The sequence below is a fragment of the Siniperca chuatsi genome, linkage group LG7, assembly GCF_020085105.1.
Source record: "Siniperca chuatsi isolate FFG_IHB_CAS linkage group LG7, ASM2008510v1, whole genome shotgun sequence".
NCBI lineage: Eukaryota > Metazoa > Chordata > Actinopteri > Centrarchiformes > Sinipercidae > Siniperca > Siniperca chuatsi.
The window spans coordinates 31,139,140-31,165,715 of record NC_058048.1 but is presented as its reverse complement, the minus strand read 5'-3'; the positions used below and the strand labels follow the sequence as shown (position 1 = coordinate 31,165,715).

Sequence of the window (26,576 nt, the reverse complement as noted above, 5' to 3'; positions counted from 1 at the left end):
AGTACAGGCACTGGTCATTCCTCTCCTTGACTACTGTAACGGCCTTCTGGCAGGGCTGCCAGCATGCACAATAAAACCTCTGCAAATGATCAAAAATGCAGCAGCACGTCTGGTCTTCAACCAGCCAAAAACAGCTCCTGTCACTCCATTTTTTAATGCCCTCCACTGGCTCCCTGTTGCTTCTCACATTAAATTCAAGTCACTAATGCTCGCCTATAGAGCAGTCACAAACACAGCAACCACTTTCATGAATTTCCCTATTCAGATTCATGAGCCTTCTCATTCACTACGATCTCCAAATGCAGAACGACTAGTCCTACCGTCACTGCGAGGCAGGAAATCTCAATCCAGACTCTTCTCCTGTGTACTCCCGAACTCGATTCAGTCAGCAGACTCCCTTTCTGTCTTCAAAAATGACTACTCACTCACCTAATATGCTCTCTCTATATATATCTATCTCTTGACCCTTCTCTAGCTCTTTCTAAAAAAAAAAAGAATTAAAAATTGTCTTTTGCTAGGCACATATGTTACTTCACGCACCTTGCCGCACTTGTGTCAGGTAGAACGTGGAACTGAGTGTTGATGCACTTACTCTCAAAGGTTCTACTTGATCTACTGTGGCTTTGAGTGTACCTAATTTGAATGTCACTATGGACAAAAGGGTCTGCCAAAGGCATAAATGTAAATGATGCTGCACACGTTTCAATCCTTAAAAAAGCATTATTACAGAGCACACTAGTTTTCACAAAATACAATCCCTCTTACAGTTTTGCAGTCCAGAAATCAGACAAATGAATAAAATGTGGCATCACAAAATAAGAAAAAAGAGTTTGTGAATCAATGTTCAGCAATAGTTTCACAGCCTGCTGGTGTAGATCACATTTTCTGAGCATATGAAATATTTTTCATTAAAGTCTGAATTTGTGTCAAATTATTTAGTGAATAGACAGAATTTGTAGTTGTTGGAGCATTTTGTGATGAATTCACAATAAAGAAAATGTTGTAATTGTCTGAGTACAGATCCAACACGGTCACATATATTAAAATATGATTTCTGATCGCATGTTGAGCTGAATCTGACTAACCAATGACACTGCTGCTTATTTACTGTCCAATCTGAACGAGACTGGAGTAAACTGTAAGACAAGAGGTTCTGGTAGAAAGCTTTCTGATTGGATATTAAGATTGTAACTTAGGTGTGATCATTGAGATACCTCATTACTGTCCATCTGTCTCTCTCTCTGTCTGTTGCTCTGTCTTTAGGGCCCCTTTGGTATCCCCGGCCTCCCGGGGTCTCCAGGACTTGTTGGTGACCCTGGGATCATGCAGCGAGTGGGGCAGAAGGGTGAGGATGGGGACCAGGGGGAGCCGGGACCACCAGGTTTTCAGGGGATAGACGGACGTCGAGGAGTCACAGGACCGAAAGGTGTTCTGGGACAGAAAGGAAACCCTGTGAGTACTGGAAACTTCAAATAACAACTAAGAATCACCATTTGATTTTCTGACTTTTCTCACTGGAGTCCAGTTCAGTCTAAAGATGCAGCCCGTTCAATAACTTGTCATGGTATTAAAAGCCACTGTGGATCAGAGTTCAGTAATGAGTAAATCCACAGTAAATCTGAAGTGCAGCTCACAGCAGGCCAACGTCACACACTCACAGACTTTATCTTTAACCCCCTGCCCTCTGATAAAACGCACATTTTAATGTTCAGAATGATTCAAATAAAATTAAAAAAACAAGCAGCTGCCAACAGCAGTTTGTCTTGATGTGAGACGAACAGATGACAAAAAGTACAAACGCTCTCCAAAACTTCATCAGTGTTAAATTCATCTGTAACAAAATATACTAAACTCCATCCACAAAGATCCCCATCTCCAAATCTTGGCTGGGGAGGGGGGCACCAGGCCTCTTTAAATACTCTCAACATCATAATGTGTGTCCCATTTAATTTTAATATGTTAGGGGTTATTTGTTTTATTATATATCGTTCAAAGACGGGGCCCTGAGGGACTAATGGGCCCCCACGTCACGATGGGGTTGTGGGGTTGTACTTTACAGGCCTCTAAGTACTGTAACTTTGGAAGATCTCCACTTGATTTGTCTAACTTAGACTGTTGAAACTTCATACGAACTTCATATAAATTTTAGAACGTGTTTGCACAGAACGAGGACTGTAGATTTTGTCCTCCATCACTTACACTGGAAGTTCAATGTCCAGTATGAACAGGAGGAAGGATTGCAGCAATAAAAACTTGTTTCAATGTTGATATGGGCTCCTGGCTGATGTTCCTGGACCTTTAAAGTGACTGTGAGCTGAATTTCTTTGTTGGGAGAGAAGTGTCTTCATCGATTTCACCACCAGATGGAGCCAAAGTAAATTATTTTATGATCCTTCACATGGTGACTTTGAGGGAGTGAGGTACGTCTCCGTGGCAACAAATCATCCAATCCTGTGTCTGCACAGAGACAAGAAAAGATCATTTCTGTCGTTGGATAATACATGTGATATGTAGATGATGGTTTGTTGTTTCTCTTTAATGTTGCTCTCAGGGGCCTCTGGGGCAGAAAGGTGACAGTGGCCCGTTTGGGGAGCCTGGTCCTAGAGGACTTATAGGACAGATGGGACCTTCAGGACCTCCTGGAATCGGGGCTCTAGGACCTCCTGGACCTCGAGGCAATGTGGGAATCCTAGGACAGCAAGGAGATCCTGGAAAACCAGGTGAGAATGTCTGGACTGCAGGACGGGACTGCACGTTTATCAAACGTCTCAGAGGAGGAAGTCACTCCTAACTAGCCAAAAATTCTCAGAGTGATGCATTTTTGATCTACTCAATGTTATTAACTTGAGAAATGACTCCTGTCTGATATTTCTTAGAGCTGCAGGAGATGAAGGATAGACTGAGATATCCTGTGAGAGGAGATTTGTGAGCGCTTGATGACGTGAAGCTTATTAAAAGGTGGTTTTGATAAAAAAAGAATGATTTCTCACTGACTTTGTGTCGGATGCAGAGGACAACACGTGCTGTCCCTGCAGAAACTGATGTCCTCCCAATGTTTTTTAAATTGAGAAAATGCAGCTGAGACACAGTGATGTCTGAACCAACAGCTTCAACAGTCATAAAATCAAGCTTTGATGGTTTATGATTCAGTGAGAGAGGACTAAAACTTACTTGGACTTGGATGATGGGATGCTTGAACAACCACTCTGTCTATCTGTCTGTCTGTTGGTTCATTCAGGGGAAAAGGGTTCTCCAGGTGAAATCAGAACCTCTCCAGGAGATCCAGGACAGAAAGGAGAGAAAGGTTTATCTGGAAACCCCGGACCTGAAGGTGAGACAGATCTGTCTACTGTATCGGCTTACTGATGACAACTGGTTTGTGCGAAGTTATTTGAAAATCTATTTGGAAATATGTAGCACTTAAACAGTATCAGCTGACCTCCTACGGACCTTAAGGTGGGGCCTGTTTTATTATCTAATCTTGAGGCTCTGCCTTGAAGAGTTTACAGACCTTCATTGTTTCAGTTTTGCGCTTTCATCTTGCATGTTCCTAAATATATGTTTTTTAATGAGATTATCACAAAGCAAAACATTTTGACTAGAGAGGGGGAGGAAGGGAGAATTTACTGGGGCCTTCTTCTTCTATAACTTATTTTACTGTAGATGTCTGTGATCAGTGTCTTCTTGCAGCAGGAAATGCAACAACTTTGGAAGTATATGGACATAAAACCAGTCAAAATCAGTTTGTGTATTTTTCTGTGAACAGTGATGAGCCTCACACACAGTGTATCTGCTCCAGCTTGGTTTGGTCTACACATAACACGCTTTTCCACATAATCACCAAAACAAACTAACAAACTAAAACATGCAGCTCTATCAGTTCTGTCTCTGTGTGTTTACCTGCTGACTCACCTGTTGTCTGTGCTGGTCTCAGGTGTGACAGGAATTCCAGGTGATCCAGGATCTGCTGGTCCAAAGGGAGAACAAGGAGATGAAGGATTTTCAGTCCAGGGGCCTCCAGGCTTCCCGGGGGTCAAAGGTCAGGTTTATGAACAGGGTTTAATAAAGCAGTCAGCTGAGGCTTTAAATGAACCGGAGATGATAAATTACAGTAATACATTGCTTTTGTCTGGCTCAGGACACAAAGGCTTTCCAGGAGCACCAGGTTTACCAAGTTTTGGTATCAAGGGACGGGCGGGGCCATCAGGCCCTCCAGGGATGCCGGGCCCCAAGGTAACATTGACTCATACAGACAGGAAGTCCTCAACATAAAGAAAGTAAACAGGCGGGTTTGAGTCATCTCTGTGTTGAGTAATCTCTCAACACAGAGAAATGAGGTTCTTGTTGCCGTGTACAGACGCTCATATATTTAATCTCCCTAAAATCGACAGACTGAAGTGTCCATGTTTGTTTGGTTTTCAGATTCTGTTTTATTCAGCACCGAGTGAGATATCAGAGTTTTCCGGTCATAATTATGACTTGGATGTTGATGTTGATGTGAACACTGTTTACAGCTCGGAAACTATTTCTACACATTATTTATTTCTACTAACTAATTATTATTACTCCCATATGACTTGGATGTGGCACATAACAACATCACACTACTTACTGTTTTGCTGTTGGATGTAAACAGAAGTCATGTTGAGCAGCCTGTCAGCAGTCTTCCTTATCCTGTGGTGGTTTACTGCTGGTCTCTGTGGTCACAGGGGGACGGAGGTATCGGTTTTCCAGGTCAGCAGGGTCGGTCAGGCTCCCAGGGAGAAGATGGCTCTGTTGGGCCCCAAGGAAACCCCGGACCCCAAGGACCAGATGGAGCTCCAGGACCTCTAGGAGAAGACGGACCACCAGGATCCAAAGGTAGCTCATTTAAGATCTGATAAACAGGTACTGTAGGGTCCTGGAGCCAGAACCAAGAGACTATAACTAGTTAAAAATGAATCCACCAGTGCTGATGGCTCTAATGGACTCCCACGTGTCCAAATACAGATGATATCTGACTCACCTTCACCTTCTTCATTAAATTCTTTAGGAGGACATCTTGTTTTGAGTTGTTGGTTACATATGAGACTGCTGTCTTATGTTCAGTCACATGACTCCAGTCCATGTTATAGAAGATGGAAAACAGACGTTAGAAACATGAAACTAAATTAAAGGCTGTTTTCAAACCTACAATTGATTTGCTCTGGTCTGAATCAGTGGATGAGTTGGTAAACTTGTTGTGTTTTACTCTTGGTTCGGTTTCTTTTCACACAGAAAAAAATTCAGACAAACTAAAATGTATCAATAAAAGCCAGGTGAGAATGTGTTTGGAGTGGGCGAGAGACATCTATCACAGGAAGAAGATCCTAAAGAAGCTCCTATCTGCCAATATATCAAGAAACTAGTCCAGGTCAGACCTCCATTTCTTCTCCGGCTAGCTGCTAGCAACTGTTGATTTCACTCACTTGTTTTGCTCAAACCTGCAGAGTCAGATCGAGGTCAGATGACTTTCCCAAACCGCTTCAGAATTTGTTTGTGAACGGGACCCAGACCACTTCCTCTAAAGGGTCTCGGTGAGGTTGTTTTGGGGCGACTACGATTGTTGTGTTCAGGTCTGCCCAAACAAATCGTACCAAAGAAGAAAAGCAAAACTGAGTCTGTTTCAATCAGACTAAACAACACAGGTTTGAAAACACCAAAGGGGACTGAAGTAAAGTCATTTTCAATCAGGAGAGACTTAATTTAAAGAATAATAAAATGTATTGACACAAATAGTAAAGTTGAAGAAAAATTCAGAGTCTTTGGCGATTAGACCCCATTGTGGCGTCATATTTTGAGGGGGTAGTGATGCCATGAGCTGTACAGGAATATCCCCCGATGGAGTCTAAACTGGTGGTGGTGCTGGTGGTGGTGGTGAAGGGGTGAAGAGCAATGGCTGAAGATCTGGATTGATGAGATGTGGAGCGGGACTTCTGTGAAGGACCAACTGGGAGTGGAATGGGGTGGAGGAGGGATGCATCGATCTGACACGGAAATGACAGCTGACAGCAGCAGAGAAAGGAACAGTTTTAAACGTTGACAGCAACCAGATGATTGGCTCACAGAGGTTGTGGCAACATCTGATTGGTTTAACTGAAAGAGTAAACGCCCTCAATTAGCTGATTGAGTTGGAAGCAGGAACAGACAGAGACAGAGTAAATAATAAATAGTTAAGCATGAAGATAGTCAGTCTTCCTGAGTGAACTTACACTAAGCGTCATGTGTCTCACAGGTTGTAGTGGTCGAGATGGTGTGCCCGGTCCTGTTGGTTCTGTTGGACTGTGTTTACCTGGAGCTCCTGGACCTGAAGGACAGATGGGACAGATGGGTGTCATCGGATTCACAGGTAACAACTTTACAAACTGGTGACAGTAGAAATTATGTCCCTTTACAGAATCTAATATCCACCTTCTCATCTGACTCTGGGTAAAACAGCTAACAAGGATGATTTCCAAAAAATTGGAGCTTTCCTTTAAAGTGACGAATCAGTCCCTTAATTTCCTGAGCAGAGAGTTTATAGGATTTGGAAAAATTGAAAACTCACCTGTCTCTCAGTGTCAAGTATCTTGTCTTGCAGGGCCCCGGGGCCCAAAGGGTTTGCAGGGTGACCCTGGGCTGCCTGGCATTGGAACCCTGGGGTCTCAGGGGCCGTACGGGGCCCCAGGATTTGATGGCACTCCAGGGTCAGTAGGAGGAGTTGGACTAAAGGGCCAGAGAGGGACCAATGGGTATCCAGGAAGCCCAGGTAAGGAGGTGTGTCCACACCTGCTCCTCCTGCTCTATATATACATATTTCTGACATTACTATTTCTGTTTGGATTCAAACCTTCTGATACACAGTTTGAAATGACTTTGCTTCAGACTGAAATATCTCAGCAACTATTGGATGGACTGTGATTAAATGTGGTTCAGACATTCATGTTCCCCTCAGGTTGAATTGTATAACTAATTGTTGAAACTTTGGTGATCCTCTGAATTTTCATCTAGTGCCATCATCAGGTCAATACTTTGGTTTATGACTAAATACCTGCAGAGCTGATGATATTCCCATCAGCCTCAGCTGTACTTTGGGTTTACTGCAAATTATGTTAGCATCTAGCTAACACTAAGATGGTGAACATGGTAAACTGCTACCTGCACTACCTGCTAAACATCAGCATGTTAGTATTGCCATTGTGAGCATGTTAGCATGCAGATGTTAGCATTTAGCTAAAGCTCAGCCTCACTGAACTGCTAGCGTAGCTGTAGACCTTTTAGGGTAAAAATCAAACTAACTTGTGAATACAAGTCAATGCAGTGTCCTTACAAGTATAGTAACATCCACATATATGTGTGTTTTAGGTATCAGAGGGGACGTGGGACCTCCAGGAGCCCCCGGGGGTCCAGGGGATAAAGGGAAACCAGGAGACACTGGACAACCAGGACCAAAAGGTTTCATCTATCTATCAATCAATGAATGAATGTGAGAGTGAATGGTTGTCTGTCCTTGTCTGTGTCTGTGTTAGCCCTGCGACGAGTTGGCCACTGTCCAGGGTGTACCCTGCCTAAGGCCCAAAGTCACTGGGATAGGCTCCAGTCACCCGCGACCCCTAACGGGACCAAGCGGTAGAAAATGGATGGATGGATGGATGGATATCAATCAATCAATCAATCAATCAATCAATCAGTCAAACAATCAATCAGTTTTGTCTGACAACTGTCCATGACCTGTCTGCCTTTCAGGTCCGATGGGTGTAGATGGGGTCAGAGGTTCTCAGGGGCCTCCGGGGCTTCAGGGGGACCGAGGAGAAACCGGACCAAAAGGAATCCAGACAGATGTGGATATGTATGGAGATCCTGGAGACCCTGGAAACCCTGGTACTTTATTCTATTCAGTTCTATAGGAATAAACCTGTATTGTGAGTAACTGTGTTGGGTATCATCGATTCATTTTCAGCCGGTGTGAGCCTGTAATGCTAAGCAGATGTTGTCCTCGGCATTCCTTAAGGTTTTATTCTGGGCCACATTTTATTGTCCATTTATACTTCTTTACTTTGACTCTGTCAAACAGCAGAGCAGCTGGTTGGCTTAGCTTAGCTTAAAGAATTGAAACAGTACAAAATACACCTACCAGCACATCTACAGCTCTTTGATTAACATATCTTCTTTGTTTAATCTGTACAAAAATATGAATATTGTGGGTGTGAGTGCGTGAATTGGTGAATGAGTGGCAAAAACCTTGTAAAGTGCTTTGGATAAAAGCACTATATAAATGTAGCCATTCATTTATATAAAATTCAGATTAAAAGATGTAGACAACACATGTAGGTGTACTTGAACTCATCAGACAGAGTTGTAGGGGTACGTCAGACAAAAAAAAAATTGGGAACTGCTTCTATAAGTCATTTGAGATCCACCTTCTAATAAATATACTCCAAGTGCGTTGTTCTACCTGTCTGTGACCTGTCTGTCTGCTTCCTGTCTCACCCTCAGGGCCCATAGGTTTCACTGGTACTGAAGGAGAGAGGGGCCTCCCTGGTCCACAAGGCATCGATGGCAGCAATGGTAGACCTGGAAATCCTGGGCCGCGAGGTGAACACGACTAACTGAAAATGTGTTTGTTTGTTAGGATTCTCATTAGCTCCCAGCACTGTAGTATCTACTCTTTCCGAAGTCCACTGAAGACCTAAAAGTGACACTTTACAAGACAGTCAAAGTAAAAGTCCAGAAAAATGTTCTTCCAGCCCATAAAAACCCTGAGCGACGACTTCTTATTTGCAACATGTTTTTATGATTTTGCATGACTATCAATTATAATTTAACAGTTGATGAATGTGTGTGTTTGTCAGGATTTTCTGGAGACCCCGGCAGAGATGGAGCGAAAGGTCCTCCTGGTCCCCGTGGACTCAACGGTAACCCAGGAGAGATGGGGAAGCCAGGTAACGTCCCCCCCAACAAAAACATTAAGGCAGTGGGAGTAGGATTTGATTATCTCATCACAGATATGATCTGTATCTGCAGGGGTTGATTGGGTTGTTGATCAGTTACAGAGAAACTGAGTTAATACTGATCCACCTGCTTGAGAGTCTTACCTTTCAAAAGTCATTAATTAAATAGATTTAAAAATATTAAAACACCAGATTTGTCTGGAAACAAGACTGGAACAATGCACAGGCTTTAAGAACATCAAACTTAGCTCTACAGCAACACGAAAGCATAAAAAAGAACAACTTTAGCTGTCTGAAACAGACTGTAGACTTCTAAAACATAAACCTTAAGTCTCTGGAACAGTATACAAGACAAACTTTCACTTAGATGATCTCTGTCTCCCTACTTTTCTAAGACCTTATGGTATTTTCTGTCCAGGTTGTAAAGGTGAGAAAGGTTGTACAGGGCCTTGTGGGCAACCTGGTTTAGATGGAAAACCAGGACCAGAAGGACTTAAAGGTCCTAAAGGGGAACCAAGTCCAGCTGGACCAGGATTCAAAGGATTTCCAGGAGAGAAGGTATTACACATATACAGAGACACACAAACATTACTTTTTATCATTAGTGCCAGTTTAATGAACAAATAACGCCGCTATCTATCAACAAATTGTATTCAACCTTTTTTAACCAGGAAAATAGATAGAAAACTCATAAAGTGAATAAAACAATACTTAACAGATAACAGCATTAAAGAAAGGCTATTTACAAAGCAATAATTCTCCATAAAATGTACAATAGTTATGAATTGTGTCAGCAATATCAGATTCATCAGTTTAAATTTGTGCTGGTGGTTCAGCTGTTACAATTAGTTGCAATTGCAGAAAAGGCACATGATTGGTGGAGTGTCAATATTTATGGGATGTCCTATTGTAAATTAATTTCAAGGTGCATTTACCCCTAACCTGTTATCCTTGTATGCAGATGATGATCTGCTTTATTTTTCCATTGACCCCCAGCCTCTACCAGTTTTTTTATATAGCCATAATTCTCTATAATAAAAATCACGTTTTGTCTCACATTTGTTTTTTACACTTCCATTATTCCCTTCCCCTAATTCAGCTCTCTTACTCCTTCTTTCACTTCTATTTCATATCTTTCAGGAACACATGCTGTTCAAAGCCAAGTGTATTTTGGTTAAAAACAACAACTTTTAAATGGAGCGTTTCAGATTTTAACCCCGATACAAAGCTTCAGTAGCATAAAATAAACAGCAAAATATACAAAAAAAATACTTTCTTTTATTATTTTAAAAAGTCTCTCTTTCTTTTTGTCTCCTCTATATTTGTTTTTGATGGTTGTTTAATTTGACACATCTAACATATTTGTGTATTTATGATCTGGATATCTTCCGTTACAGACAGTTTTCATTTTAAACAAAAATAAAGTATCTTCTCCTCCTCTCAGGGGAATCCAGGATGTGCTGGATCTCCAGGTGTGAAGGGGAAACCAGGGGACAGTGGAAACTTTGGTCCTCCAGGAGAGTGTGGCCCCTGTGGCCCCAAAGGAAATCCTGGACCCCCAGGATGCAGAGGTCTGATTCATCACAGTTTATACATCAAATATCTGCACTATATACAGTACAAGTCAGCATAGATTACAACACCTTCCTCAAGCTGAACAAAAGCCTCTGTTACCTATCTGTCTTTCTGTCTGTCTCTCTGTCTGTGTCTCTGTCTGTCTGTCTCTCTGTCTGTGTCTCTGTCTGTCTGTTTCTCTGTCTGTGTCTCTGTCTCTCTCTCTGTCTGTCTGTCTGTCTGTCTGTCTGTCTGCCTGCCTGTCTCTCTGTCTGTCTGTATGTCTGTCTCAGGTCATCCTGGGTCTCCTGGTGAAAAGGGTTATGAAGGTCCTCCAGGGACAAATGGCCCTCCAGGACCAACCGGCCTCACAGGTACATAAACCAGTGTTACTGTATTATTAATGGCATCAGGTAGCAGTAGGCCTACTACTTGCCCATGGCAACAACACTGCCACTGATCTTTAAACTTTAATGTGGTAGAGCAGTGACAGATCTACTGTCCGTCCGTCTGTTAACATAAAGTTATACAAACAGGCTGATTACTGTCCTCTCAGTGGGTAAATTATAACTTCATTTTCAGGTAACAAGGGAGCTCCTGGAGATCCTGGTCCAGCTGGTCCCAGAGGAAACCAGGGACAGGATGGGATACCTGGACCTCCTGGAGAGAAAGGAGCCATGGGAGGTAGGAGACCAGGCTGGATGAAACTGAATCTGATTGGACAGTGATTAGCCACCATCTTTGTTCTGGTTGAATATAAATGGTTGAATATAAATGTGTTCAGTTTTTTTTTTGTTTAGTTTAGGTTTCTGATTCAGCTCATAACCCAGTCTGGTGGTGGTCTGTTTCTCTCTCCTCTTCTGTTTTCTTTACCCAGATCCTGGAATTGGACCCCAGGGCCCAGAGGGGCAGAAAGGTCCACCTGGTGAGTCCTCAGGTGTGATTGTGAGTTTAGTTTTCTGTCAGAACAAAAGAAGAAGAAATAAAACACACGCTATCTACCCCCTCTGGTCTCCTCAGGGTGTGCTGGAGAGAAGGGTCCTCCTGGTCCCTGTGGTCCTCCTGGTCCCTGTGGTCCTGGGGGACCCCAAGGTTGTCCTGGTCCTCCTGGACTTCCTGGTCCTCCTGGTTGCCCCGGCATAGAGGGAGTCTGCACTGAAGGAGGCAAAGGAGAAAACGGATTCCCCGGACAACGAGGACCCAAAGGTGATGGGACACATTGAGTGGATGAAACAATGAGTTGACTGACAAAACGGTTTCATTATAAGGTCCATTCAGTAGCTGTTCTGGAGCTTTTGATCTTGATGTTCAAATTTCCATTCCTCTGAGCACTCTGAGCACTTTCTGTTCCCTGAGAGGATCAGATCAAGGAGGCCCACAGGGGGAAGAGGGACAAGTATCAGGAGCTGGTAGGGCACTGTCAGAGAAGGAGATGGAGAGCTCAGCCTCACAGAGCTGCTAGCATGGCTGAGACTCTGGGGTCTCTTTCACACCTGCAGTTTAGTTCAGCTGGTCTTGACCAAGGGAAAAAACTTCCATTGCTGCCTTTTAGCTCTGGTGTGTGCCGAGCCAATATAAATCAAATAAATCAATATCATGTGGTGAACTAGATTTCCAACTAGGGTTCTTAACATTATACGTGGCTCTAAATGAAGGTGAAAAGAACACAGCTGCTGAATGTAACTGTGGTGAGGGAGCCAATACGTGAACATAAGTCTCTCTCTCTGTAGGTCCGCCGGGCTTACGGGGTCCTCCTGGTCCTCCAGGTCCTGGTTTTAAAGGAGAGAAGGGATATAAAGGAGCAACAGGTGTACCAGGAACATCTGGTTGCCCTGGAGACCCTGGCCCACGAGGCAACCCGGTCAGTACATCCCATAGTTATAATGTACCACAGGAATTCAACTGAATCTATATACACTCAGTATTCAGTATCAGTTTGTCTTAGACCTCGGATCTTAGACTGGAAGCATCTGGTCAATGACGTTAAATTAAAAGAATTTACTAAATAATCTTTGACTGGAAGATTGCAAGTATCTAGTAATATGCTGAGCAGAAAATAAGCTTTAGTGCTGAACACAACCAAATGTGTGTTGGATTAAATCACCATAGTCTTAACACACACGTGTGAGTATATAATACAGTTGTTGTTGTTATTGTTGTTGTTTACAGGGTAAAGACAGACCACCAGGACCATGTGGACACAAAGGCCAGATGGGAGAAACTGGTATCACAGGACCTGTCGGTAAGAACTCCAGATAACCAGTACACTGAAGAGTACAACTACAGACAAAGCGTACTCTCTGCCAGCCACATGTGCATTCATCAGTCAGCATCCATGGTCATCATCCGGGAGAACAGAACAGTCTTATCTCGGCAAGCTCTTTGGTAATTTACCGGCGGCTGCGACGTCTCTGGAGAGTTTGAAATAGAAGCTAGAAAAACTCATGCAAGATAAACTTGGTCTCAGAGTGTAAATCTAATATTTGTTGCCGCCACATTAGTTTGTCTGAAGGTGAAGTTGTTGTAAAGTAAAATGTTTTTATTGTAACGTTGTACAGCAGAGCTGCCTCTGTGGGCTCCTTGTGTGTGTTTCAGGTCTGACTGGGGAGCGCGGACCACCAGGTAACACCGGCCCGCGAGGATCTCCAGGACCACCTGGGATGACAGGTAACACAGTGACATCACACAGTGGACAACAAATGATCCAATCATAGCAGCCACACAGCTGAATACTGCTGCAACACAGTACTGCTGAGTACTAATACTACAGTGTACTGCATCTGGTGATAGTACTGCCCTGTACTGAATACTGTATGCTGGTAGAAATACCAAATGTAGTGCTGAATACTGCTCCCTGCAGGCCAGAGGGGGAAGGACGTATCCAGGCCGGTGGAGCTGTTGTCAGGAGACAAAGGCTCACCTGGAGACCCGGGACCCAGAGGAGAAAAAGGACCCCCAGGGGCCCGAGGGAGACCTGGAAGTCAAGGTGAGTCTGGAATAATATTTCAGTCTCAATGTTCAGGCTTCAGGTGTGAAATGCCGCTTTAGATGCAAACTGAATACATGGAGTTTTAGAAGCAGTTCTGTGTTTTGTGGCTGCAGGTTTTAAGGGCAGCAAAGGGGAGGCTGGTAAAAAAGGACAAGGCGGTCGTCCTGGGTTGAAAGGGGATCGGGGAGACCCAGGATTGCCCGGACAAAAAGGTAAGAAATCTAATGTTAAGCAGAACCACGCAACTAACACTGGAAATATTACAGACTCTGTAAACTAAAAGGAGTTTAGATATTTTAATGTTGTTCATTAATTTATTTATCGTTCATTTTAAACTCGTCCAGAACATTAAATAGTCCTAAATACTCACTAGTTCTCTGATAACTCAAGTCTTGTCTGGATGTCTGGACTTCCCTGCACTTGCAGTCTCACTGACTTACGTTCCCGGGACGTCTGCAAGTCTTGAGGGCTGCCCACATTTATTTTTGAAGACATGTGTTTTTCTTCATTTTTGAAGTAAAAGTTCATCGGTGTGAAGAGTTTCATTAGTTTTTAGTTTTTTCGTTTATTTAAAATGGAGTCAAAATTGAATCTTTGAAATAGTAGTACTCAAAGCATCAGAAGGAATACTTCAAGTACAGTATTGACTGGACAGTTGTGTTGTGCTGTCCTCGATCTGACTGAGCTGTATACTGCTGGACGATAAGCAGAGAACTTCTTTTTCATCCAGGACTGACTCTGTGTTGACAGGTAGCACAGGTTCACGAGGTCAGGTTGGTCCTAAAGGTGTTCCGGGTCCACCGGGTCCAAGCATGGATGCACCAGAGAAGGACGGCTTCATGTTCACCAGACACAGCCAGGATCTCCTTATCCCACAATGCCCTGCAGGATCTGCTCAGATGTACAGCGGATACTCACTGCTGTTCATCAACGGACAAAACCGAGCTCACGGACAAGACCTGGGTAACATGAGACCAATGGTGGACAGATGGATACTGAGAGACAGAGAGACACTGAGAGACAGACAGACACTGAGAGACAGACGGATACTGAGAGACAGACGGATACTGAGAGACAGAGAGACACTGAGAGACAGACAGACACTGAGAGACAGACGGATACTGAGAGACAGAGAGACACTGATAGACAGACAGGCAGATACTGAGAGACAGAGAGACACTGATAGACAGACAGGCAGATACTGAGAGACGGACGGATACTGAGAGACAGAGAGACACTGAGAGACAGACAGACACTGAGGGACAGACAGGCAGACACTGAGACACACAGACAGATACTGAGAGACAGACACTGAGAGACAGACAGACACCAACAGACAGACAGACAGACACTGAGAGACAGACACCAAGAGACAGACAGACAGACACTGAGACAGGCAGACAGACAGACAGACAGACAGGAGAGCAGGAGTACGATCGGGACGATCTGTCCAGTTAGTTAAACACTATAAAAACACGTCCTTCACTGCCATTCAATCCAAACCCCTTTGTCTCCGTCTGTCCTCAGGTACATTAGGCAGTTGTCTCCCTCGTTTCACCACCATGCCCTTCCTGGTCTGCGACACTCAGAGCACCTGTCTCTACGCCTCACGCAATGACTACTCCTATTGGCTGTCCACCGATGAACCACTGCCAAGCAGCCTAACGTTCATCACCGGGGATCTCCTGCAGAAATACATCAGCCGGTAACACACACACACACACACACATGCCAAACAATATGTGTTTACCGTGAACATGTGTGTTACCGTGTGTTTCCGTGTTGAAGGTGCACCGTATGTGAGGCCCGAGCCAACGTGATCGCCGTCCACAGCCAGACCAGCTCGATTCCAGCCTGTCCGTCAGGCTGGGACTCGCTGTGGTTCGGATACTCCTTCGTAATGGTGAGCGCATGTTGTTGGGCTGTTCTCGTCTGAAATGTGCATCAGGAGAACAGTTTAAAGTATTTTCAATTTCAACGTCTGGCACATAAGCGTGTTTGTGGTCAGTTAGGCTTGTTTTCCAGCCGCCAGAAGACTCAGCGGCCGCCAATCGTCTCCAAGCAAGAGACTGAAACTGAATGGACAGGGGAGTTCAAACGCTAACGGATGCCGCCTCTTTTTTCCTACAGCGCATTTTAACTAAATGTGGCCGTTGAAACTGAGGCACAATATGAAATAAAAGACCGTTTCCTCCCAAAAACAGCATAAAACACACAAGTTCAAATGTGACAGATGTAATATATGAAAAAAGGAGCAGATTTCAGGGCTTTTTTTGCCCTGAGTTTGCCTCTCAGGCTACATACAGACTGCCGTACCTTATTGGTGAAGGTTGTTGTGGCTGTCTGCAGCCTGAAAGGAATACCTGCAGACACTACTCAGGGCTGAAAAGAATTTTGCCAACTACGTTTTTCGGGTTAAAACAAATGTATTTAATCTACGGTATATTTTTAGTTACAGTCGATAAAAAACGTAGTCAAAGATAAGACGTTAAAGCACAGTGAAGCAAAGATGCAAAAACATTATCTGTCAGAAAGTATCAGGTATCTATGAGGTTTACAAAGCATTTCTGTTTCGTGTTGTACTACTATTATTATCGAAAGCGTCTAATTAAATTCACCTTTAACTCAAATGCTTTGCAGTCGTTTTGCAGCACCGCAAAGACTAACAGGTCGATTGCGATTAACGGGTTGGTGGCCGCTGAGTTAACTGCTAGCATAGTCTGAAGCATCGGTCCCGTTGCCATGGTCACCTGCAGGTTAATGCTCCTTAAGCGCTGATGTAGAAAAGAGGTTAAACTGTTGACCTGAGCAATGTTTAAAGGTGCACACATACAGGCTAACAGCCAATCAGAACTGATCATTTTCAGAGGCCATGATGTAACAAACAATCCACAGTTCAGGTCTCACCGACTTTCTGTTATCGTAGTTCAGGACCTGAATCGGAGCGTTGTTCTTCTTCATCTCAGAGATACACGAACACGGTTGTAGTGTGTGAGTTGTTGCTTTGACCTTTGACCCTGGCTGGTGATGCTGTTGGTCTCTAGGAAAGAGGAGCGGGGGCGGAGGGGTCGGGTCAGCCTCTGGCCTCTCCTGGATCCTGTCTGGAAAACTTCAGGAAGATTGCCTTCATCGAGTGTCACGGCAGAGGAACCTGCAGCTACTACACCGACTCCTTCAGCTACTGGCTGGCTGCGCTCAACCCCAACGACATGTTCAGGTACGGCACACCTTTAAGGACATGTACACAACACATTCACATAGAAAAGGTTTCAGTCGTAGTCGTCTGGACGCTGTTTTCAGAATCAAGACGTTTCGGCTCCCATCCGGAAGTCATTCTCAATTGTGAAAATGGTCTGAGAACTCAGAAATTTAAGCTACTCTGTACTCTGAAAACCCCTCTCTAAACAGAAATGGTGGTCTGAGATTCAATCTGCCCAAAGTTTACCACAGTGTATTAACACCTTGGTCAAGCCAATCACATGCTAATCAGGTACTGAACAGTGATGAGGGAGGTGCAGCCAGAAAACAATAGGCCTGATTACTGATTACTGGGCCATCATGGGAACTATTAGGTCAGTTTCAGGTGAAACTAGGCAGAGTAATCAACAGACACTCCTAGACTCCTCCCTGAGGCAGAGCTTAAGCAACACAGAGTAGCTTAAATTTCTGAGTTCTCAGACCATTTTCACAATTGACAATGACTTCCGGATGGGAGCCGAAACGTCTTGATTCTGAAAACAGTGTCCAGATGACTACGACTGAAACCCTTTCTACTCTGAGACTATGGTTTTCCTTTTATATTGTTATGCAGTTTCTGTTGTTTTGTTTCTAAAATTCACGTTTAAATAACAAGCAGTTTTCTGACTGTCGACTGTTTTGTGAGCGAATTGTAACCCACAGGTGTATTTAGGTGTTTAATCTACAGTATTGTAATATTTGGTATTGTCAGTATCGTTCAGCCTAAAGGTCAAATATATTAGTGAATCTAACTATGACAAATACAGTTACAATAAAATATAAAACCAGGTTATAAAACTGAAGACAAAACATTAAATTTGAGAGTTTTGACCATGAAGTTCAGTGTCTGATATGATCCCGCTGCGGTCCTCCTAAACGCCAGCAGAGGGCAGCGTTAAAACAAAGTGATGGATGATGCGGTGAAGTAAAACAAAAGTAAACTTTACCTGTTGAACATTTCATTTAAATTAAGAAATGTTTGATGAATTTTCTGAATGAGAGTCACTGTCTAAATCTGAAAGTGGAACAAGTTAGATTTAATCAACTCACCTGATTGTGTGTCTGTCTCTCGCCCCGCAGTAAACCAAAGACTCAGACTGATACAGGAGAGTTTCCAGGCAGTCTGATCAGCCGCTGTCGAGTCTGTATGAAGCGACCGTAAACATCAACACTACTGCTGCTGATGCTGCTACTGTAAATATTACTGCTGCTAACACTACTGATATTACTACTACTGATAACGGTGCTACTTCTGCTCCTGTGGACTCGTGTGCTTGTGAGAAGTGTTGGCAACAGAAAGTTAAGAGGACAGCTTTATGCTTCTCGAATCAGAACACCTCCGAGTGTGTTACAGTCAGCTGCTGCTGGTGCGAGCGCACTGCTGCTACTGATACTGCCACATCCTTAAAGTAGCAATGCCCCAATGTCACAAATACTTTTACCGCTACATTAAAATCTGTGCACTGAAAACAGTAAAAGTAACAAAGTACTGGCAGTAAAGTTGTACATTAGTATCCAAAGTAAGTACCCATTCTGAAGATTAGTTTCTTTTAGAGTAAAACTACTGATGTGTTAATATAAGAGCTAATGACAGCACGTCCAGTTCTGAACGTAAAACCTGGTAATGGATAAATGTACTGCAGTGAAAAGTCAAGGACTTCCCTCTGAGATGACAAAACTGTACTTCAGTACAACACTTGAGTAAATTAGCACCTGCTTATTTACTACAACTGCTACTAAAAGTACCATTACTGTAGTAGTACTAGTAGTAGTAATCCTGCCTCTTATACTACATTTGTTGGAGTAATAAGACTAGTATCACTCCTACTACTACTACTAACAGTACACTGATTAAGTGCAGTACTATGTGCACTACCGTCATCATTTTCACTACTAGTACTGCACTGCCGCTATAGTACAGTGGTACTTGGTGTACAATACTTAAAACCAAGTTGTTTTCCAGTTAAACAATAATGTTTTGATATTCGACCAAGTTATCAGTATTAAACAAAATCAGCATGTTAGTGTACCCATTTACTACTGCTCCTACTGCTACCATTATCTACTAATAGTTACAACCTCTCAGTACTGCTACTGCAACTTCTACTACCATAAGCATCCATAGTACTATTGCTACTACTACTGTGAGTACTGCTACTGCTAATACAACTACTGATGTTTTGATACTTGACACAGTTCACAGTTGTGTGAGTATGTAGAAGAAAATCAGTGTACACAAGTACTACTATTACTACTGGAAGTACTGCTACTACTGCTACCATTATCTACTAATCTAACTACTGCTACTGTAGTACTACTGCTCACACTACTGTCGCAACTACTAATACGACTAATACTACTACTATGACTGGAACTGCAGTACCTCCCCCTGCCAGAGGAGGGCAGAGCTGAAACGCCACAGAAGAAGAAGAAGGTTTGGTCCAGCTGCAGTTCCTCTAGCAGCCACCACATGGCGCTCCATGAAAACTCGAAGTGAATAAGAACAACCCAGAAGATTAACACGTTTTTATATTCTGCACAGCGACAGAGTCTGGAGCTCTCTGATTGGATGAGTCTCACAGCGATGCACTCTGGGTCTCGTAGTTGTCTTCTGTCATAAACCTGTTCTGGACCTTTGACTGATAACTGCAAGAACACTGAACATCTTTGTATTCTTTGATATTAAACACAGTGTCGATGTACAAATACATATAATTAAATACTAAGAAGTGTTTACAGTCTGACCACATTATCTTCAAATCATCTAAAAGGCTTCAGAAGCTTCTTGTTCTCAGTTGTACATACTCTTATCTTGTTATTGTTAAATCCACTGATATATTGTGATAAATTGGGATAACATTATTTTTGTTTTGTGAATATGACTCTTGTTGAATTTAATAAACATGTTGTTTTACAGACGTCACTTCCTGTGGTATCCTGTTCAAAAAGGTGATTAAAAAAGGTTTAAATCTGCCACAAAACACATCTCATCTAACACAGGTTAAAGGACAGGTGCACGTTTTTTCTAGTCTTTAAACAACAGTCAGGTGTCCATTTGAACACTGAAACAGGGTTTACTGTAATCATTCCTCCTGTTCATACTGGACATTAAAGATCCCTTTCTAATGCGCTCTCAATGGAAGTGATGGAGGACAAAATCCACAGTCCCCGTTCTGTGTAGAAATTAGGGGTGTAACGGTACGTGTATTCGTCCCGAACTATTCGGTACAGGACGTTCGGTTCGGTATGCGACTCCCTCGGTTCGGGTTCCCCCTGTGAAAGTTTTGGCAGTGCACAAGTTGTTGTCTATCAGCCGTAGCATGCTAGTTGGCTTAGTCCAGTTAGCCCATGGATGTATAAAGAGAACTGGATACAGCGTTAGAGGCGGGGCCCTGTTCATTTCTGTAAAAGCTGCTCAGTGGCACATGAAGTCAAAAAAGTTTGACTTCCCAATATAAAATTACCTGGATCTTCTGCATCGTGGGGCCCATAGAGCAAGCGCACTAAAAACTCCGCCGGCCGGCTAACTTCCGGTTTAGCCCTCCGCTAACTTGAATGGGGATAAAATGATTTAACCGTGCGGCTCTTCTAGACTTTCCAAATGTTATCGGATCAAATGGATCAAATTCTGATAGTGAAACAAGTCATTTCGCTTCTTTCACAATGTAAGTCTATGGAAGAAAGACTTTTTGGGCCAGGGTGCGTCACGTGACGGACCCGGAAGTTGTAATTCCACGGTTCGGCCGCTACGTCAAGCTGGCTTGAAAGCCCGGCGCGCTTCCTGCGGGCTTGGGTTTGCTCGGAGAGGCAAGCTCCTGTAGTGTTGCTGCCTCCGAATGGCAAACACCAATGAGCGACCAGAGCTGGAGGCTCCTCCCACGACTCTTAGATCCACGTGGGAGCGTTACGGTTTCACGGTTTGTTACGGCGAAAATGGGCAACGATTAGTGTCAGACTGTACGCCGACATTGTTCAACTGAAGTCGGGTTTGTCTGCGGAAACGCTTCAAACACGTCACTTACGAAGGCACCGGCCGAATGTGTCGATTAGCAGAACGAGACAGAAACAGACTGGAAGGCGAGTCGTCCTCCCCACAGCGTCTCTGCAGATTCAGACCGAGCCAAATCAATAACTGATGCTATGGGAGCGTTTATCGCTGCAGACATGCGACCATACTCGGTGGTAATACACAATTTAAGCTTATGGTCAAAGTGCTTGAGCCCCGCTACAATGTGACGGTCGGTCAGTCCGTCGTGCTGCTCTTATTCACCTTATTTTCGAATGCGGAAGTAAACAGTTGGTCGAAGAACTTCCGTTTTTTGTGCCGCACTTCCGTTTGATTGTTTCCCCGAGCTAACTAACGCTGGCTTAACGAGCTTATTTAACGATATCGCGGGAGCACAAAATCAATAAAAAATCTAAATGGCAGGTCGGTGCCACACCCTCAATCTGAAGGAAAATGTTGTTTGTCAGTTAAAGTCTTATTTTGACGAACAAAGTTAGTAGGCAAGTGAGCAATGGACTTCACGTGACAACATCCACAACTTGGATTATTTTTTATGAAAAAAAGTTTTGATTGTTTTGATCGGTGGACGCTTACGGACTAAAGGAATATAATAATCTTAGAAGTGACACATAATCAGACTTTATGACCGCTTCAAAGGTAACGTTTGGGAGTCGCCACTTTTTTTTCGTCTCTCTTGTTTACCATGCAGGTAAATCTGGATGAATTATACGTTGGTGCTCATGGTTTCTCTAAAATGAACTGAGCGATTGAATTGTGGAGAATCTAACCGATCTAACGATGTGTAACGTTAGCATGTCCATATTGACAAAAGTTTAAACATTTATATTTGTATGCGCGATTAAACTAGCTCAAGCAGGCGACCCGGTGGGCTTTCAGAGGTTTTATACATCCCAAAGACTTCTATAAAAACTAATTGAGAGTGTGTGTAGCCACACGACCAGTAAAGGGACTCAGTAATTGGGGTTCAGCTTTTAATTTAAGTTTTACGGTACTAATAAGAGTTAGCATTAGCTAGCGTAGCTATTCAAACAGCGGTTGTTAATCTCTCGACAAGACGTCGCCTTGGAGTTTTCATTGGGGCTTCAGTAAGTTAGCCCAGTCACTTCTCTGATATCGGGTTGAAAACACTCCTGCTCCCAGTAAACCTTTAGTTTGTACCGGTTATTATGGCGGCCCTTAACCGCACAAAACATTCCGGTTTTCCTCAAAGCCACAGTGGTCCGGAGAGTTGCTGTGTTAGCTAGCCAATGACCGGAAGTCTCGCACAGAAAAAGTCAACTGGCTGTGTCCGTATTTCTGTTGAAAATAAGGTGAATAAACCAGCACAAGCTGCAGCTGTTCAGGAATTATCAGCAGGTCAGAGTCTTACAGTGGGGACGTACTAATATATGTGGAATTCATTTTTTCTTATTGACAATATGGCAGTAATTGATTGTCTTAACTGTAACAGTAAGAATTATGACCAATGAGCCACTGTGTAATGTTTGCATTTTTCAAAATAAATGACAGAAATGTTATTTTCTGCATTTTTCTGTTTCCCCTGCTGTAGCGAAAACATACCGAACCGTGAGTTTTGTGTACCGTTACACCCCTAGTAAAAAACATATTCTAGTTTATCCGAAGTTAATATGAAGCTCTAACAGTCTGAGTCAGACAAATCAAGTGGACATCTCCCTCTTTACGTTTCAGTGTTTCCTTGTTGAGCTGCAGTGGACCGACATAAAGAAAAAGAGTGAATTGTGTACTAAACAAACAGAGCAGTTAAATCATACATGTCTCAGTAATAATAATCAAAGTCATAATTTATTTGTAGTACAGAAGAAAAACGTGTGTAGAAGAGAAAGCAGTACAGTCCTGGACACAGGTTTAACATGACAGCAAGATTCACCTAGAGAATAATGAACTGTATTTGGCTGCAGGACGTTCTGAGCTGTACTGTAATCACATGTTGTAATATTTAAAGAGTAATAAAGCTAATAAACCCTGCCTGTTATTAATGTTCCCCAAATGAAACACTATTTAAATTTTAATTTCTTTTTCCAGTAACACTTTGATTGTGATGAGACGTTTGAGTCCAGATGAAACTGTTTTCCTGTAATTTTCCTGTTTGCGACTTCACTCAGTGACTCAGTGTGGAAACAAAAACTGTACGCATCACAGGGAGGAAGCGTGATGTCACCACTTTCCCATCATGCCCCTGCGTGTGTGTGTGTGTGTGTGTGTGTGTGTTCATGCCAGCGGCTCCACAGCAACGGCGGCTCACTGTTAATATGTTACCATGGCAACCAGCTGCAGGTAATGTGTTGTTTATTAGCATCCGGAGAAAGTGATGAAGATGAAAACGAGGATGATGATGGAGACTAAGATGGAGATGTTGATGATGATGAGGAGGAGGAGGAGGATGCAGGTGATGGAGATAAAGATGGAGATGGGGATCATCATCACCCTTCTATCTAAGACTTGGAGGATTCTGTCCTCAGGATTAATCTGCGTGGATTCTGGCTGTTTTGCCTCCTGGAAGTTCAGATTAGCCGTTACTGTCGTCCTCGCCACACTGAAGACACGCTGCTTCCTGTGTTGGTGCAATAAGGATGTAACTAAGATTTTACACAACTAAATGATTATTAAAGACTTTAAAGTATTTTGAAGACTAGAAATGAGAGCTGAGAGCGGACTCAGGAATCTGACTTCCTTTCAGGTGAACACGTCATGGACCTCAGAGGTCAGAGGTCAGGGAGTCCTGACAGACAGCTGCAGTGTTTGTGGGGATACTCCATCCAGCAGCGGAGACCCTGTGATGTGGGTGTTTCTACGCTGATCTATGAACAGAAATTTAGAGGTTTAAAAAACAACCTGACGGCCACCAGAGGTCACTGAGTCTCAGACTGAGGTTTAACTTCAGGTTTAACTTTAGCACAGCTTAGTTTCTTCAACCTATGACCTCAAGCAGGCCCCGGGACACTTTGCCACCAAAGGTGAGGCGAGATGAGTCAAGTCAACCTTATTTACAGCTGTGTGAAAAAGTGTTCGCCCCCTTCCTGATTTCTTATTCAAGATCATCAAACAAATTTAAATATTAGTCAAAGATAACACAAGTAAACACAAAATGCAGTTTTTAAATGAAGGTTGTTATTATTAAGGGAAAACAAAATCCAAACCTACATGGCCCTGTGTGAAAAAGTGTTTGCCCCCTAAACCTAATAACTGGTTGCTCCACCCTTAGCAGCAACAACTGCAATCAAGCGTTTGCAATAACTTGCAGTGAGTCTTTTACAGCGCTGTGGAGGAGTTTTGGCCCACTCATCTTTGCAGAATTGTTGTAATTCAGCCACATTGGAGGGTTTTCGAGCATGAACTGCCTTTTTAAGGTCATGCCACAGCGTCTCAATAGGATTCAGGTCAGGACTTTGACTAGGCCACTCCAAAGTCTTCATTTTGTTCAAAAAAAAAAAAAGAAATCAGGAAGGGGGCAAACACTTTTTCACACCACTGTAGTTTCTTCTCTTCAGCTCTTATTTCCCATTTAAATGTCCCATGAAATGTATTTGAATAAATAACAACATGTTCCTTCACTCTGTCTGATAATATCATACACACTCAGTGTCCAGGCAGATTATTAGGAACAACTGGCTGACTCTGTTTAATCCAACAGTCCTGCAGTAAATCCTCCCTTCATGAAGTTGCTGATGTTTGTCTTATACTCAGAGGTATTAATATTAAATCCACCGTATGTTTTCATGTCTGTGCTTCTGCTTTGCATGTTTCAATTAGTGTCTGATAATGCAGCACAATCCCACATTTCATTGATATTGCATGTCGTTTTAAATAGCACCTGACAATGTAGTATAATGGTGTCTATGATATTTTTTTACCAACATTAATATTCTCTTTTTAATCTTATTTTCTGTTTTTAGAGTGACTTTGTAACATCTGTCCAGGATTACAGCTGAAAAACTGCCTCTTGGCGCATTTACAGCAATATTTATTAATGTGCACTTTCCCTGTTAAATAAAGAAATAAAATATTGGAAACACCTCTCAGTATAACACGGTGCAGTTCCTCCAGTTAGCACAAAGTTGAGTCAACTCATCGTCAAAGCTTACCCCAAAGTGTTCACTGTCACAAACAATCAGGAAATAGTCATATGAATAAATTGTGTAAATATATAAATGAAACAACAATTTGTGAAATATTTTTTAAACATTATTAAAACTTAACTCATTATTACAAATTGTTATTTCATCCATCACTGGTGGACTCAGTGGACCATGTTCGGAAAAAGGGTGCCCTCTTGGATGCTCTTCCAGTGGAGAAAACGCGTTGCAGCGCCATATACCGCACCGCATACAGCTGCCGCCATTTTTCTTTTTTTCGCCCCCGCAACTCAAACACTGCTTCCTATATTAGACTTTTTTTAAAGTATGCTTTTATTTCATGATGTCACTTTTCGTGACGGTGGTGTTGTCGCTGCCCTCTCGCCTTTCAGCCAATCACATGTACTCTACCTCTCAAGCTAGCAAGCTAAACAATTGCTACCAGAATTAGACAGTTATCTCCTGTTAAATGTCCATGTCAGTTATTCTGAATCAACCAACCAGCTGCTGTAACTAAACAATACACAGACACGGAAACTAAAGCTCTTAAGCCTTAGCTTAACAAGGCTGCTAATGCTATCTACCTAGCCTGCTAACTAGCAAGGCGGGGTTGTGAGAGTGGCTTATTGAGACAGTGTTAACGGCAGCAGCTAACGTTAGCTGGGTCATTCAGAGTTACTTCTGGCACAGTTTGATTCTAAAGTCCTCAGGAAAAGACACAACTCTGAATATCAAAAAGACAGACAGACAAACAATGCTAACACACACACACACACACAAAAAAAAATGTCAATTCAATGCGAATTGAAAAATGCAATTTTGAAATACAAATTTCTATTATTAAATAAAAACCTATAAAACGTGTTATTGTGAAAATAAATGATGAATTAACATTTCATAATAATAAGTTGATCTTTAATTATTTCTTCACATAGTTCTCAAATCATTGGTTGATTTATATATGACTATTCTACACAATTTATTCATGTGACTGTTTCACAGTTTCATTTATTTATTTAATATTGAACACAAAGAAATTGCTCAGCCTCTTGCTATCAAATCAAATCAAGTTTATTTATAAAGCACATTTAAAAACAACCAAATACAAGAAAATAACATAACCTGGTACAACAATACTACCCATACACACACAAACAAATAAAGGAGAATTTTAAAACACAGAGGAGGAAAAAGTGAAGCATAAACCCTTGCGGACCTCAAAGGCCTGAGAAACAAGTTTAGCCGTAAAAGTGTCTGCAGAGGAGACACTCGACGAGGGCCAGCTGGTCCTTTTCACGTTATAATTTAATATTTTCTTACGTAAAAGATTCTGTATTAAAAAACAAACGTTTCACGTTATAACAACATATCTTGCGATGTAACGAAACTTTCTTATTATGCGGATCAGCTTTAAGTACATTTAGCTGATAATACTCACATACTTTTACTGCAGTGAGGTTTGAATGCAGGACTTTTTTCTTGCAGTGGAGTATTTTCACAGAGTGGTGTTAGTACTTTTACTGCAGTGATGGATCTGAGTACTTCTTCCACCACTGGTTTTCCACCAGAAAGTGACAAAATTTCATCAAATGTATTTGAATCACATGCATTTCACATGCAGTTCTGGAGGCTCGCTCACCAACTAAAACAGAACATATGAGAACACTGTTGCGTCTTTTTGTTGATCATGAATTTGCTATTTTCATTTTTCCCAGAGAAACACTGTA

The 26,576-nt window shown here is 42.5% G+C and overlaps 1 protein-coding gene and 1 long non-coding RNA gene across 3 annotated transcripts in view; one reads left to right on the top strand and one right to left on the bottom strand.

Moving 5' to 3' along the window:
• The window catches only part of col4a3 (collagen, type IV, alpha 3), a 39,190-nt gene extending 19,539 nt beyond the window's left edge, over window positions 1-19,651 (top strand). Inside the window, exons 25-52 of the mRNA XM_044203154.1 lie at window positions 1,264-1,452; window positions 2,552-2,720; window positions 3,239-3,331; window positions 3,935-4,039; window positions 4,139-4,233; window positions 4,710-4,860; window positions 6,254-6,367; window positions 6,599-6,766; window positions 7,363-7,452; window positions 7,744-7,878; window positions 8,494-8,592; window positions 8,850-8,939; window positions 9,367-9,506; window positions 10,393-10,519; window positions 10,796-10,876; window positions 11,085-11,186; window positions 11,380-11,427; window positions 11,523-11,708; window positions 12,233-12,363; window positions 12,672-12,744; window positions 13,098-13,169; window positions 13,363-13,488; window positions 13,605-13,703; window positions 14,242-14,454; window positions 15,019-15,196; window positions 15,280-15,394; window positions 16,536-16,708; window positions 17,809-19,651. Coding sequence (XP_044059089.1) covers window positions 1,264-1,452; window positions 2,552-2,720; window positions 3,239-3,331; window positions 3,935-4,039; window positions 4,139-4,233; window positions 4,710-4,860; window positions 6,254-6,367; window positions 6,599-6,766; window positions 7,363-7,452; window positions 7,744-7,878; window positions 8,494-8,592; window positions 8,850-8,939; window positions 9,367-9,506; window positions 10,393-10,519; window positions 10,796-10,876; window positions 11,085-11,186; window positions 11,380-11,427; window positions 11,523-11,708; window positions 12,233-12,363; window positions 12,672-12,744; window positions 13,098-13,169; window positions 13,363-13,488; window positions 13,605-13,703; window positions 14,242-14,454; window positions 15,019-15,196; window positions 15,280-15,394; window positions 16,536-16,708; window positions 17,809-17,890 — 3,444 coding nt within the window. The 3' untranslated portion in view covers window positions 17,891-19,651. The remainder of the gene's footprint in view (window positions 1-1,263; window positions 1,453-2,551; window positions 2,721-3,238; window positions 3,332-3,934; window positions 4,040-4,138; window positions 4,234-4,709; window positions 4,861-6,253; window positions 6,368-6,598; window positions 6,767-7,362; window positions 7,453-7,743; window positions 7,879-8,493; window positions 8,593-8,849; window positions 8,940-9,366; window positions 9,507-10,392; window positions 10,520-10,795; window positions 10,877-11,084; window positions 11,187-11,379; window positions 11,428-11,522; window positions 11,709-12,232; window positions 12,364-12,671; window positions 12,745-13,097; window positions 13,170-13,362; window positions 13,489-13,604; window positions 13,704-14,241; window positions 14,455-15,018; window positions 15,197-15,279; window positions 15,395-16,535; window positions 16,709-17,808) is intronic.
• Window positions 1,297-5,532, bottom strand: LOC122879248. Of its 2 annotated transcripts, none has more exons than XR_006378662.1 (6): window positions 5,448-5,532; window positions 5,006-5,096; window positions 4,613-4,829; window positions 3,913-3,967; window positions 3,172-3,325; window positions 1,297-1,431 (listed from the first exon to the last, which is right to left on the bottom strand). It is a non-coding gene; the product is annotated as an uncharacterized LOC122879248 (long non-coding RNA). The 2 variants fall into 2 exon arrangements; XR_006378661.1 differs by having other exon boundaries at window positions 3,913-3,964.
• Window positions 19,652-26,576: the final 6,925 nt, after the last annotated feature.